Below are 14484 nucleotides of genomic sequence, written 5' to 3'. Positions count from 1 at the left end.
AGGGGTTTGCATTTTTTCTTGGCTCAAAGCCATTTAATAGAATCATAGAATCATTTCAGGAAGTCTTGGACATTTATATATACATTTTTTTTTCCAGTATTGTGATTCTGGTGAATCACTTCCATGTGAATCAATATTTCTGTACATGGCTGGTTTTATGGAGGAGACTGTTCATCAGGAACAGTGTTGTTTGCATAGTTAAATGAATTCAAAATTGAATCCTTAACCTGTGGACAATACTCAGTCCCTATGGGCCCTTGGACTGTCAAAGAACTATTTTCCTTATTAAGGATGAATAATCAAGGAGTGTACCCATAGCTACTTCATTTCCAACCTGCTTAATTCAGAGGCATTTGATCTGTATTCTTAGTCATATTGTGAAGATAGCAGTAACTGACAGAAGAGTCATCTTCTGGATAAAACAGAAATAATGTCTTGTGTTTCTGTACTTCCCATGCATGATAACAGCACGGGGACCCTGTTTGTTAGCTGCTGATTTCCTCTTAGTTCTACACACTTTGAGTTAAAAGAAGTTTCTTGGAAACTTCTCCAGGACTTGCTTTCTGAGTTATGAAGTTATTTTTCCTTCTTCTGTTTCTTAAACTTGGTGTACTGGCTGCCCTGTCCCTCCTTGAGTAATGACAAGAATTGATCATTTACATCTTCGTAATGGCCTTATCATGGTTAACACATTGTGCTCCCTTGCAACTGTCTGTTGTCAGGGCACAGGTTTTTACATCATCTAGATCATTTTTCATCTAGATCTTTATTTCCAAAAGCCCTTTTTTTGCTCTTTCCATTGCTACTCTAACTCCCATCAGTATATCCTGATATTTAATTATTTATTTATTGCAAAGGTGAAGACTCCCAAGGCTGCCAGTTAGATAAAGAACAGAACAAAATCTAGTTTTTAATAGAGACTAGAGGCCACAGTCAGAGCTGGGTTAAGAGGTTGAAGTCTTTACTGTGCTAGATAAAGCTGTGGAAAACTTTAATGTATGGCCATGTTGTTACATAGCCTTGTAAATATACTTGGTTGTGTTATGCCATGACATTGCCGTATCCCAAAATAATGCACTTTCTCTGCAGTGCAGCAGTAGCATGGTGTGCGTGGGGTAGATCAACATGATATTACAACAGTACTGCTGAGTAACATTGTCACATGGTGGACATCAGGCAATAAGCCTGCATTATGCTCCCACAGTGTAATGTAATGATATCCCCTTGATATTTGTCACTCACAATTAGTGCTGTCATGTGCACAGTCAATAAATCAGGATAAATCAGTAGGATAAATGTCTTCTTCATCTACCAGCTAAATGGACTGGCCCTTTGTCTCAGGCAATAAAAATCTTGGGCTAATTGATCATAGATAATTCATAATGAAGAGCTGTTAAGTAATTGAAGTGTTGTTATATAATAAATCATCACTTCATTTCACAGCATGTGGTACCATAACATGATGCTTCTTAGGTCCTGTAAATTTTTATGGTATCTTCTAAGGATGCCTTCTACAAAGGGGCAGACCGAAAAGTGGCAAAAGTATGAGTTTTGCTATGGAAAGTATGAGTTTTGCTATGGATTCACCTCACAGAAGTGGAATTAAGGACAAATCACAAGAAACCCAGTTATCTTTCCCTGAGTTTTCTTTAGAAATTTAAATTCTGATATGATTTTTTAAATTATTTTTTTAAAATTTAATTTAATATTTCAAAATCTAAGCCAAGCCCCGAAAGTTAAATTAGAGTAAGTTATAGTGCTATGACCCATTGCCATCTGTTGCCTGAGAATAAAGTTTATGCATTAAATGTCAAGGAACATTTCGCTAACATTTGTAAGGGAAGGATATTGTTAGGAAGGTTATCTGCAAGATGAATCACAAAGAAGGCAGAAAGTCAGACTGTAATCTTAGCTGGTGTAAGACAGAAACGGACTCAGTTGAAAAAAATCTGATTTACACCAATTGAGTATCTGTCATAATATTGTTGCCAGCATCTGAGTTGGAAGCTTGAAGAGAGCAGTGCTGGTGTTAAGGTTGCTTATGTTGGAAGCAATGATGAAGTCCACCTGTATGTGGAACACAGGATGTTGGGCTGGGAAAGACTCATTGAGTCCAGCGTAAAAACAGCAGGAGCTCTGAAAGGTTCACTTCATAGTTAAAGAATAATTGCATTCATGTTGTGGGTAGCATCTCAAATCCAGATCCACATCGTTGTCAGACTGATGTGGCTGTTCTTTTAAAGAATGGGAAACCCCATGAAAATATAGATCTCTGGTTCAGGCATATACGTAGGGATCAAATCCACTCTCAGTTATGGTTGGCAGATGCACTGAAGTCGTATCTAGAGCAGCTGTTATGGAGCAAACCCCATCTTTTCATTTAGCTTTTCTGCACCTTTGATTTTTACTGCACTTACTGCTTTGCCAATTTTATTAATGCACCGTTGCAAATGAAAGCAATGAGAGATTTCAGTTACTTCAGTATGATGAGACACATTTCAGTGGGTCAGGAGAGAAGTGGAATTAAATCATCTGCTTGGCAGTTGTTTGGTTGAGAGTTGTCTTTGTCTGTTAGTTCCTTTCTCTTAATAATGCATTAAAATTATAGTTCCTACCAGACATTAAAGTTCAGTTTATCCTATATAAAATTATATCTACATCATATCATGGCCCTTATCTTACAAGGAAGCCTCATAATGCTTAGTTTAGTAGAAAACAGTCTATGCCATTTAATTGCTCCTGTAGGGAAATCACATTGATTAAAAGGAGCACATCTGAACCTGAACAGTCTGTAGAAATATTTGCAATCAAAGCATCATTATGATTACAGAAATAACTCATCACTCCAGTATCTGGTCATTACAGCAGAACAGATGTAACAGTCCTTGAAAAGCCCTATAACTGAAGCAATGACATTACATCCTGACGCTCATACCTGTGTCCAAACTTCAGCTTTGTTCAGGTAAAACTCTCACTGAGGTTCATGAGAGTGATACCTGGATAACCAGCAAGTAGACATTAAAATCTTGATCACATAGCAGAAAATGGTAAGCAAGTTCCATGTACCTACTGTAAACTGTGTGTCACAATACATGTCCCGTAATTTATTGTGTTGCCTGTATATGTTTGTTAGAATATAGGCTGCGGTTTTCTACTCAGGAAATTCTGAAGCTCAAGTTGTTATTGGCTTGGTGCATAGGTTGACTTCTGTTTGGTTGGTATAAGACCACAAAGAAATTCTCCTGATTCTTTTAGTGAAGCAAGTATGTAGGACAATAGGTGGCCTAAAATCTCCATAACTTGCTGTTATTTAGGCTAGATAGCTGAATGGCTGAATCATCCATGGAAACAAAGCTGCTTTCTCATTTGTAAAGCCATTAGTCATAAAAAAAATGGATGTTCACATGGCAGTACTAACCTTGCAGAAAGTTTTCTGTCTTGAGCATTAACAATTGCAAAATCTGAAAGGATTTTAACCCAGCATTTCCCCCCAAGAACTATTATTTCCAAACTTTGCTAAAGGTAGAAGCAACTGCAGGGTTTTTTTTCAATGCATTCAGATAAGGAGATCACACAAGAAAACTAAAAAATTCCAATTCAGAGTTAATCTGAGTTATATTTCCTGATGCTCATTGATGTACAATTGTAGGGACCATCAGCTATAGAGGAAGGGAGTAACAGCAACCATTCTTCACATCAGCTCAATGCTTGTCTGTTTTATTTACTTGAAACTGTGACACGTCCCCACTTGTTGGTGTCTTCCATGTGCTGTGGAAGTCCAAGTGTCTGTAGCCTGAGTACTGACCAGCCATCGTGACAAACCAGCCTCTGCTGCAACTGTTCCCCTCCCCCCTGGCAACCTACAATGGCTGTATTTTGTCTCCTCTCCTTGGGAACTGTCATCATTGTGTACTAGTGATATAGAGTGGGAAGGGCATGAAAAGGGGAGTGAGGTATCTGCATCCTTCCTCCCCACCTCAAGTTTTATGCATGACTGCACCATTGGCTAGTAGTCCCTCCCATAGAAACGTGTGTCACCTGTTTTGGTAGTGTGAGTGTGCAAAGCATCTTCCTGCTTCCCTGTGGCTGGGGCTCAGAAGACACCTAGCACAAGTATGTGTTTGCTGGAGAAGTCTTCTGAAGCCCCATGGGATCAGGAGGCTGAATTAGCATCCCACATGGGATCAAATGAGTCTGAAGTGGGGCTGAATTCTCTTTTCCTCTCCCTTAACAGGGCATCCCTTTGGAGCTCCTGTGTGGTCCTGCCCCTCCTGGCTCTCACCTGGATGTCTGCAGTTCTGGCAATCACAGATCGACGGTCAGCGCTCTTCCAGATCCTTTTTGCTGTCTTTGACTCATTGGAAGGCTTTGTCATTGTGATGGTCCATTGTATCCTTAGGAGGGAGGTGAGCAGAATGACACATTCTCTTTTATATAACCAACATACTTCCAACAGAAAATATCTGAAAAATGCCCATTTCAGCCTGGTGTCTTTTCTAATCCCATGAACTTTTGCCTTTATGTGGGCAGTGACCAAAGAAATGACCATGACATTATCAGTCAAAAGACGGAATGCAAGCAAGAATGAATCAGTGGTTGCTATGCCGAGTGTACTGTGGAATGCAATTTGGAGGACATTCTTAACCTACCACTTCATCCAACTAAGATATCAGTCTTGACTTGTTGAACATTAATGTTTCCAGAATGTTCACACACTCTCAAATACAGAATCTTAAAGGAAATCAAGTTTTCTTATTTGATTTTGATAAGAACTTTGCACCAAGTTTAAGAGAATGTTTGTATGTTGGCAATAGCACCTAGGCATTTGAGCTAGAAAGTAATGTTAGCAATAAGTGAGGCAACTGAGTAAATTTTCTCCGGCCTCCCTGTGGATATTTAAAATGGTATGTATGGTATATATATATATGAAGTATATATGGTATATATACTTTTAAAAGTATATCAGGGAAGGAAAGGAATAATCTTGTACGAATAACAGAGACAGGGAGCCTTTATTTTTATTTTTTTCCTCAATATTTTATCTTCTTACTGCTCCTTTAAATTAAGTAAAATGGTTTAATTCTTTGTGTCAGACCAGTGAAATCAGTGGAATTACACTACCAACTTGGCTGAGGCTTCTGTAACCAATTGTATTATGAATATGAGCTTGCATTTTACCCACTTGCATTTTTTTTTCTTCATTCATTTCAGTGAGTTTTGGATCAGATATATATTTCAGCTGATATGGGATCATAATCAGACATTGGAGACACAAATAGAATGATTTATGTAATAGCATCCTTCATAAAAGTAGTGTGAACTACCAAAGCTATATTTGTTGTTGCTGCTGTCAAAAGAATTTGATTTGTTTTGGTAGTTCTGTCTGATTCTGACTTGTGCAAATCCATTTGCTCCTTCCTGCAGGTTCAGGATGCTGTGAAGTGCCGAGTAGTAGACCGCCAAGAAGAGGGCAATGGAGACTCTGGGGGGTCATTTCAGAATGGACATGCTCAACTAATGGTAGGAAAAACTACTATCTAGTCTATTATTAAGAGACCTATGGGCATTTTTAACACTTAACTGATAAACAAAGGGCTCTATCCACCATGCATTTTGCAATAAACACTCTGTTTTCCTTTAAAACTCCACTTGAACAAAAATAGCATAGACTCTTTCATGGAAGTCCTATTTCTTTTCATCATAACATTCAAAGGCTAGAACTTAAACATGAAGTTTTGCATCCTTTTGGGTGAGATTGTTCTTTTTTCAGAAAACACAAAGGGAAAATATACCTCTACAGCCTGCCAGATCTTTTCATCTCCATCATACTGCCTCATTCTAGCTGGAGCTGAGATGCAGCAGTTTAATTGATTTAATCACAGTGTTTTGGATCGTAGTCATTATTATAAAGATGCTGTTTCAAGCATATTTGTTTACATTGCTTCACTGGGAATATAGCTTAAGCACTGTAAACCTCAATTCTTTTGTGTAAATCTAGATATGACAGTAGTGTAATAAACTGTGAGGAATCATCTTGCATCTGCTCTGGTGTTATGATGTAGATTCTACAAGAAACATTTGATTTCTGATGTTGGAGTAACAACATCTGGACAGTCACTTTCAGGATGTGAACAACACATGCAGTTAGTATTAAACCTGTATCACAACCTCATGGATTTCTGGCAGTCTCTCCTATCCTAAACTAAGTAGCTTGTGCTTGGATATAAGGTCTCACTTCAAAAGCACAACCTTTAGGTCAAGACATCAGGGCATTTAGAATCCTATGACATATCATAAATATTTACTAAAATACATACTTTTTTTTCCTATTAAAATGCATAGTCTTCAGGTTTTCAGACTTTGGTTCTTGCTATGCCTTTTAATATGTAGTTAGAAAGTCCCCTGTGTGCCTCATACATTTTCTCCTTCAATAACAGACAGTAGTATCCTTCAATAAATTAATACACTGAATTATTTTATTCTCCTTCTGTAAGACATGAAATTATCTCTATACTCTTCTGTATGCCCTTCAAACTCAGTATCATTTAAAATCGTGGACACTGAATTTGTTATTCTATTGTTACCATTCCAAGAGCTGTAATCTGATGTGTCAGATTTTTGTCCCTTTATACAACTCTCTGCTTTCATTTGTTATCAACAACCTTGCACAATTCTGTCAGCTACAAGTTTTTAGCTTTTTTTACTTCTGTCCTATTGATAGATGTGTTGAGAAGTAGCAAGCTTACAGTCACGTTCCTCATATCTAAGCACAAAGAACTCCCAAATTTAGACATGAATAATGGCTCACTATTGATATTTTAGAGAGGTACAGTGTTATTTGTAGTATCTGAATTGTGCTGTAACCAAAGAATCATAGAATCACAGAATCGTTATGGTGGGAAAGGTCCTACCATTCACCTATCCCCAATATTGCCATGTTCCTTAGTATCTCATCTCCATGTTTCTTGAACACCTCCACGATAGCGACTCAACCATCTCCCTGGGCAGCCTGTTCCAATGCCTGACCACTCTTTCAGTGAAGAAGTTTTTCCTAATATCCAACCTGTACCTTCCTGATGGACCTTGAGGCCATTCCCTCATTGTTACCCAGGAGAAGAGACTGACTCCTTTCTCACCACAACCTCCTTTCAGGGAGTTGTAGAGGCCAATAAGATCTTCCCTGAGCCTCCTCTTCTCCAGAGTAAACAATCTCAGTTCTCTCAGTTGCACCTCATAAGACTTGTGCTTCTGTCATCTCAACAGCTTTATTGCTCCAGGACCTTGTTGCCTTTCTTATAGTGAGAGGTCCAAAACTGAACATAGTGAACATAGATCTGAGTACAGAGGAAGAATCCCCTTCCTGCTGATAAATGGTGGAAAGTAGCTTAACAGTCATCTCCACCAACTCCCTCAGCACCCTTATGTGAATCCCATCTGGCCCCATGGAATTGTCATCAAAATGTGATGCCATTTTTCTGTGTCATCCCATTTTAATTTTGTCCATTTTAATATTGGTCTGATGTTATTTATCTTCTATTCCCATCAAATTCATTTAATGTTCCAAAAAATAAAAATAAAAAATCACAAATAAATAAGCATTAAAAAGTCTGAGATAATTCCGGAACCATCTCTTCTGAAAGTATTGTACTCCAGCCTGATAATATTGAAATGTTTATACCTTGTGGATGGCTTTCTACACACCTTTTCTGCTGATGGAGGAGAATCCACTTATACTAAGTGCAAGGAGATGTGTCCAACACAGATCAGGACAGGAATGTGCACAAAATTTGGCAACCCAGAAATTAGGTTTTGGGTGAGAAGAACCCAACTGAAAAGCAGTGTTACTGCTCAACCAATGAATAAGTTTTGAGAGCCACATTTGGAAAAATTAACACTCTTTGACTTGTTTCAGAGACTAAGCAAAAAAACTCTCCTTCACTCTTCCAGCACCAATTATGTCTGATTCTTGAATTAAAGCACTTTTTGCATTTTCCAGATGGTTTTCTTTTCCTTACCACCTCCTTTTGATCACATCTTCTGTGTTCTCTGTCTTTCAGACCGATTTTGAGAAGGATGTGGATATGGCTTGTAGATCAGGTGAGCACATCACAGGTGAGAATCAACAAGTGACCTGGTTTGGGGATTGAACTAGGCCATTTTTTTTTCCTTTCTACTTTATTTGTGTGTGTCATAGTGGCTTGCATGTGCATGTGTGGGCTGCCCTTACTCTCAACCTTGGCTGAAAGAAAGCTGTTCCCCTAATTTTCCCCTATACTTTGCCTGTCCTATTCCCCCGCAGATCTCTTGACCATGTAGCTAAGATCAAAACTTAGCTCTGAAGTACTACTTCTTACTCATGGTCCATGTAGCACAGTGGCAGAGAAGAGAATCAAGGAAGAAGATGTGGGTTCCATCTCTTCCTGCTGTGATCCTTCTTTGATTTAGCAACTCTTGACCAAGGCCATCCTCAGACAACTCTATGCTCAGAAGGTGTTTTTGAGGTCAGGAACCTGGAGAGCCTTCCCAACATTCCCCCTGGCCCCATGCACACCTCTGTTACAGTTATAAGCTGCCTGTAAGTATGGAGTTGGGTCAGGTCTCTCTTCCTTTGCCTGCACTTTTCTCCCGTGTGTTCAACCAGACACATTCTTTTTGATTCTGAAGACTTGCATGGGCAGACTTTGCCTTTCTCCAACAAATGGCTTTTCTGCCATGCCCACAGGGGCGTCTGCATCTTCTGAAGTCCCCTTTGCTGTCTGTTTGTCTCTGCAGGATTTGTCCTATCCTGCTCCTGGCATGCCCGAGCATTTGGCTGAGATTTTGCATTGTTATTGTTATTTTTCCCTTTGGTAGATATTTAGGTTTTCATTTACCTTCCCAGATTTCTCTGATTTCCCAAGCAAGAGAAATAACAGCTCGCTTGGCATTTGCATATAATTCACATCTTCCAAACCAGGATCTCCCCTAGCCAAGGAGAGTACATACTGTGTGTGCAGTTCTCATCATGAGAAACTTTATTAAATTCCTCTGTATTACACTCTTTTTTGCTCTTCCTTCCTTCCTTCCTTCCTTCCTTCCTTCCTTCCTTCCTTCCTTCCTTCCTTCCTTCCTTCCTTCCTTCCTTCCTTCCTTCCTTCCTTCCTTCCTTCCTTCCTTCCTTCCTTCCTTCCTTCCTTCCTTCCTTCCTTCCTTCCTTCCTTCCTATTTCTTTCTGTTTCCTTCTCATTCTTTTTTTCTCTCTATATATAACTAGCTATACATCCCTTTCATTTATCTTTTTCTTTATCTAATCCATCATTTATTTATCTGCTTCTAATGTATTTATCTTGCATCTCTCCATATTTATCTTGCAATCACTTATTTATCTCTGTCCTCAGCTGTCTGTCTTGCGGTACCTGTTATTTATGTATTTCTATCTCTGTCAGCATTTATCCTTGTCGTTGTGTTTCTGTGTATTGTCTATCACTGTCACTATCATTTATCTATCTATATCTTATTTATCTTCTTCTTTCTTTCTCTCAGCCTCACTCCCTTTTCATGTGTCTATCATAGCCACAGTGTATTTATCTCACTTATCACAGTGATATCTTATTTCATGGTCTCTTTCTGTCCATTTATCTTTTTTTTTTCAGGGTCGCTCCATTTTTTTTCTCTATTTCTCTGTCTCATACTCCCTAATTGTATTTCTAGCTGACTCTCTCATCTCATTTATCTTCCTCCCTTTCTGACACTGAAGACTTTGGTTCCAAAATGCCATGTGCAAAAGGCATGCTCATGAGACCAGATATGATTGGAATGCTGAAAACCAGGGCAGGCTCCATACTCCTACAATACAGGAGCCTTTCTTGAAGAGTTTCTAGCTTCCACATTGAGCTTCCCAGACAAAAGGCAGAAGACCCTTGATGAACAGCTCTCTAACAACCTAGGTCTCCCCTCCTTTGCTCCCTCCCTTACAGCCATACAGTTCGACTGTTCGTTGATGTCTTCCTGAAGAGATAATCATCCTCTGATAAAGAATGAGACCTCTCTATGTGGTGCATCAATGGAATTTTTATGCAATCTGCTTTTTGAATAATACAACATATAAACAAGCCCATTGGTTCCTGTCTGTAGCTTGCCCTGGAATCGTCAACTCTCAAACTGACTGATTGCAGATAGGCCAGACTCTACTCTTAAGCTTGTTACTTGGATTCATTGTTAGGATTTTCTCCATAGCTCAGTTTTGGAAGCTCACTGCTCCATGTTTCAAGATCACCAAGCTTCTTCAAACCTACTTCAGGCAGCTGCTGTGAGCAAGATCAATAAACTTTACTGATACTGGCCTAAAGGTCTGAGTTCAGAATCATACTACTACAGCTTATGGTATGAAGACATAATGCTTTCATTTATCCTAGTGTGGCTGCAAGCAACATTAAGATTACCATGGCTATCATAATTATGCCCTGTGTGCTTAGCTTTCAAAGCTTTATAAAAGAAGTCCCTGTGTTCCACTTGTTTTTATTTAATCACCCTGTGTTGCCTATACTCTCTGTGCTCACCCAGCACCCACTACTCCCAGTTTCAGTTGGTAGAAAAATGAGTATGCCCTCAGTCCCATGGAATTCCTCTGCCATGTGCTGCCTCTGCCGTAAAATAAGAGTTCTTTTGATTACCCCAAATATGTTGGCTCCATTGGAAAAATACAGTGGTAAAAAGTGGTAAATAAAGTGAGAAAAAGATCTCAACAATTTTTTTTTCTGTGATGGGAGAAAGGGAAACATGCATTTATTTCTCCTTTCCTGAGCTAAATCGTTGGGTAAGTATCCTTCAGGTGCCACATCATTTTGCCCCTGTCCCACAGCCAGTGTTTTCCATCCCCTGGAGAAATGAAAGCTTGTGTCATAATCTTCTTAAGGTCTTTGTTGAAGCCTGAAATCAACTGAGAAATAGATTCCTGTTTGAAGTGAGTAAGATGTTTTGCTGAAGACATCATTGTGTGGATATGAGTGTCTGTGAGTCTTGTATGTACCTCCTATGTGGCATGTTCACCTCATCCTCAGATAAAGGTTTTTCTCTCCTACTTAGGAGTATTCATAGCACTCCTTTTTGTCCTGTAGGTACACTGAGAAACACCAAATAATTATATCTCACAAAGGAATGGCATAATGATTGGAATGTAAGCTTTCTGGAGAGTGAATCAGAAATTTACGACAAAATGTGGAGTGTTGTCCAATATCAAAGCTAATCCTGAAGGTGTTCCTAGGAAAAGATCAGCCTGAAGAATTAGAGCAAATTAAAACAAACAAAGAAATAAAAGAAGACATTTGAAATTGTTGATAATGCTGCATTTCAGCTATTTCCTGAATCAAAATCTTTTTTGACATGAGATCAATCTTATCTTAAAATATGTACTGTTTCTGTGTAGGCTAGTATCTTATGTGTATGTGACGCTTACTGTATACTATATATTTACATACACACATGTAATGCATATAATTTCTCTTCAAGATAATGTTATCTGTATGATAATACATTTCAGTGTAGTTTGGAGTTCTGGCTATGACTTGGTTGGGAAATTCTTAATGCAAAATCTCTCAAAATGAGGATTTTTTTTTTTTTTTTTCCTTACTGGCTTTAGATTTGCATTCAGTATCCTGGACTAAAAGGAAAATATATATATATATATTATATAAAACTGGTTTGCTGCTATAGCCTCATTCTGAGAGGTCCCAGGGAACATGCCAGCATGGTGTGACTGCAGTAGGTGTATTGATGTATTAACCAAAGCTAAGATGCAGTGCTGAGGATACTTGTCTGTCTCTCTAGTGCTGAATAAAGACATCACAGCCTGCAGGACCTCAACCATCACAGGAACGCTGAAGCGCCCATCACTACAGGATGAAGAGAAATTGAAGCTCAATCATCAGAAGGGGTCATCAAACTTTAACAGTCTTCCAGCCAATGTGTCCAAGTTGCATCTTCAGGGCTCCCCGCACTACCTGGGGGCCATCAACCTGAATGAGTTCAGTAATCACAGTCTCACTCTCAAGAAGGACAAGAATCAACCACCCAAGTCTATCTACATCTGTGACGGGGACATCTTCAAGAAGTTGGACTCAGAACTCTCCCGGGCACAAGAACAAACACTGGACACCAGCTATGTCATTCTGCCTACCAATACATCTACCTTACGGGCCAAACCACCCAAGGATGAGAGCAAATACAGCATCAATATAGACCAGATGCCCCAGACACGGCTGATCCACCTCAGTATGGCTACCGACCCAGGTTTTGTTGTCAAAAGTCCTCCACGGGAACCTGTGACCATGACTTGCAGTGAGGTGCAAGGTTCTCCCATGATACAACAGCAGCAGCAGCTGCCTCCACAGAATATCCCCAACGAGTCACAGATTCCCAACAGCCTGTGTGACACAGGTGACTCAGGGAACTCAGGTGTGGTGTCCAAGAGTGAGACCGTCTCCACTCTCTCCATGAGCTCCTTGGAGGTGAGCATGGAAATTCCATTGCTGTTCCTAGCCCATGATGTTCCTTGCCCTTGATAATGGCCACAACAGATGTTTCAAGAGAGGATTGTTGGGCCAGATGTAGCTCACTGTGTAGTGCCAGAATTGTATTACTGCGAGGAAACCCTTGCAGGTGATACCATTTCATAATTCTGTTTTAAGAATCCCTCATTACTTCCGCAGCTACAGCCCACTGCGTGATGGGCATCTTTTGCAGTGCAAAGCAAATTAAAATCAAAACTTTGGCTTGTCTAAAGTGGTTCATTTTAGGGCAAGGCACATGACATGCATTACCTTTTCTCCATCTATCTGTCCTCTTTTTGCCATTTTGTTGACTTCAGTTGTGAAAAATATAGGGAATTTCTCTTGATTGCAAATATATCATAGAATCATCACAGAATGACTTGGGTTGGAAGGAACCTCAAAGATCATCTAGATCCAACTCCCCTGCCATGGACAGAGTTGCCAAACACTAAATCAGGCACTAGATTACATTGTCCACGGCCCTATCCAACCTGGCATATCCTTAAGATATGACCCACAACTTTCTTTGCATCAAAAGGATGTCAGAGGTTTGGTAGAAGTGCAGCCCTCTGCTTCTGACCTGAGATAACTCAATACATATATTAGCACTTCTCCCTAGTCTGTACATCTCACAGTGATGTCTGTCCTAGATTATACATTTCCCAGCACCTGCTCCTTTTCTTGCCTGTTATCAGAGAGACATCTTGGCTGTTGCTGCCCAAATTTCAATCTTTGAAGCTCTGCTAAATCTCTTGGCTGAGCCTTTTTATTTCCTTTCCATTCTGTAAACCACCTGCAGGATCATAAATAGGACAGGGGTCTGAATTAGCCAGAATTCCATATTCAGCCTTCCTTGCATTTCAGTGTTTTTGTGAGTGATCCTTCTTATTGGCTGGCACTGTCCATCAAGACGAGCCAGAGAAACACTTAAATGGTAGAAGAACATGTAAAAAGAGAAGGATCCTCTCTCATTCACCTACTGTGTTGTTCAGTCTGTGCCCATCAGTCCCTTACAAACCTTCACCACCCTCTTTTTCCTTTGAATCCCCAGAGACGGAAATCACGGTACGCAGAACTAGATTTTGAGGTGAGTACATCAATTTTTGAGTATGTTTCTTGAAGGGTAGGGAGAGAAAGAGAAATGCAGCTTCATTTTCTCACTACCACCTTTGTTGGAATGCAGCCTTTGCCAAAGAGGTTGGAGAATGGTGGGAAGAAAGAGTTGTGCTGGCTGCTTAATAAGGCTTACCCTGTGCAGCTAAAACAAATGGGTAAATTATATTGGCTCATGCTTAATTTATGGAGCCATTGCCTTTGTATAAACACTTTTAATTGAAGACCCCATGTAAGAGCGCACAAGACTTGTAGCATCTCTTCTGCAAACAAGCTAGTGGAAAAGTGCTACAGGTAGCTGCAATGGGCTCCTATTTGGGAAACACAAGTACGTCCTTTGCTTGGTGACCTAAAATGCAGGCTTTTGTGCCAAAGCTCTGTTGCATAACAGAAAGGCAAGTAATATGTCCACACTGTTACAAACCATGATCAAACCTGGGTTTTCAAACTTATTAATGAACATCACAGAATTTGACTGGGAGAATCAAGGAATCATTGAATTATTTCAGTTGGAAGGGACCCTTCCCTTAAAAGCTGATGCTTTATTCTAAAATGAAGTCACACTGATGGCCCAAGAGGAGTTGTCTTTAATGCCAGAATCACTTCAGAGCTCAAGACTGGGTACTGGTTCTGAAATTGAGTTACAGTAGGTGCATGTGAGCTGATTAATTTGTGTGCTGATTCTAAATTGTATCAGCTACTTTCTCTAATTATAGACTGCTTGGCACAGCACAAGCAAGCAATCTTCACCATGCTCCTACACGCAAAGGGAATCCCTTATATAAATATAATCTCCTGGTCAGTAGAAAGTAAAAGTAAAATACAGCCAGTCCAAATTACAAAG

The 14484-nt window shown here is 39.7% G+C and overlaps 1 protein-coding gene across 1 annotated transcript in view; it reads left to right on the top strand.

Moving 5' to 3' along the window:
• Positions 1 to 14484, top strand: part of ADGRB1 (adhesion G protein-coupled receptor B1) — a 271119-nt gene that overhangs the window by 241409 nt on the left and 15226 nt on the right. Inside the window, exons 27-31 of the mRNA XM_072327390.1 lie at positions 4235 to 4406; positions 5425 to 5520; positions 8058 to 8112; positions 11806 to 12485; positions 13579 to 13614. Coding sequence (XP_072183491.1) covers positions 4235 to 4406; positions 5425 to 5520; positions 8058 to 8112; positions 11806 to 12485; positions 13579 to 13614 — 1039 coding nt within the window. The remainder of the gene's footprint in view (positions 1 to 4234; positions 4407 to 5424; positions 5521 to 8057; positions 8113 to 11805; positions 12486 to 13578; positions 13615 to 14484) is intronic.

This window comes from Excalfactoria chinensis, chromosome 2 (assembly GCF_039878825.1).
Source record: "Excalfactoria chinensis isolate bCotChi1 chromosome 2, bCotChi1.hap2, whole genome shotgun sequence".
Lineage (NCBI taxonomy): Eukaryota > Metazoa > Chordata > Aves > Galliformes > Phasianidae > Excalfactoria > Excalfactoria chinensis.
The sequence above is the reverse complement of the archived record's forward strand: the minus strand, read 5'-3'. Positions and strand labels throughout refer to the sequence as shown.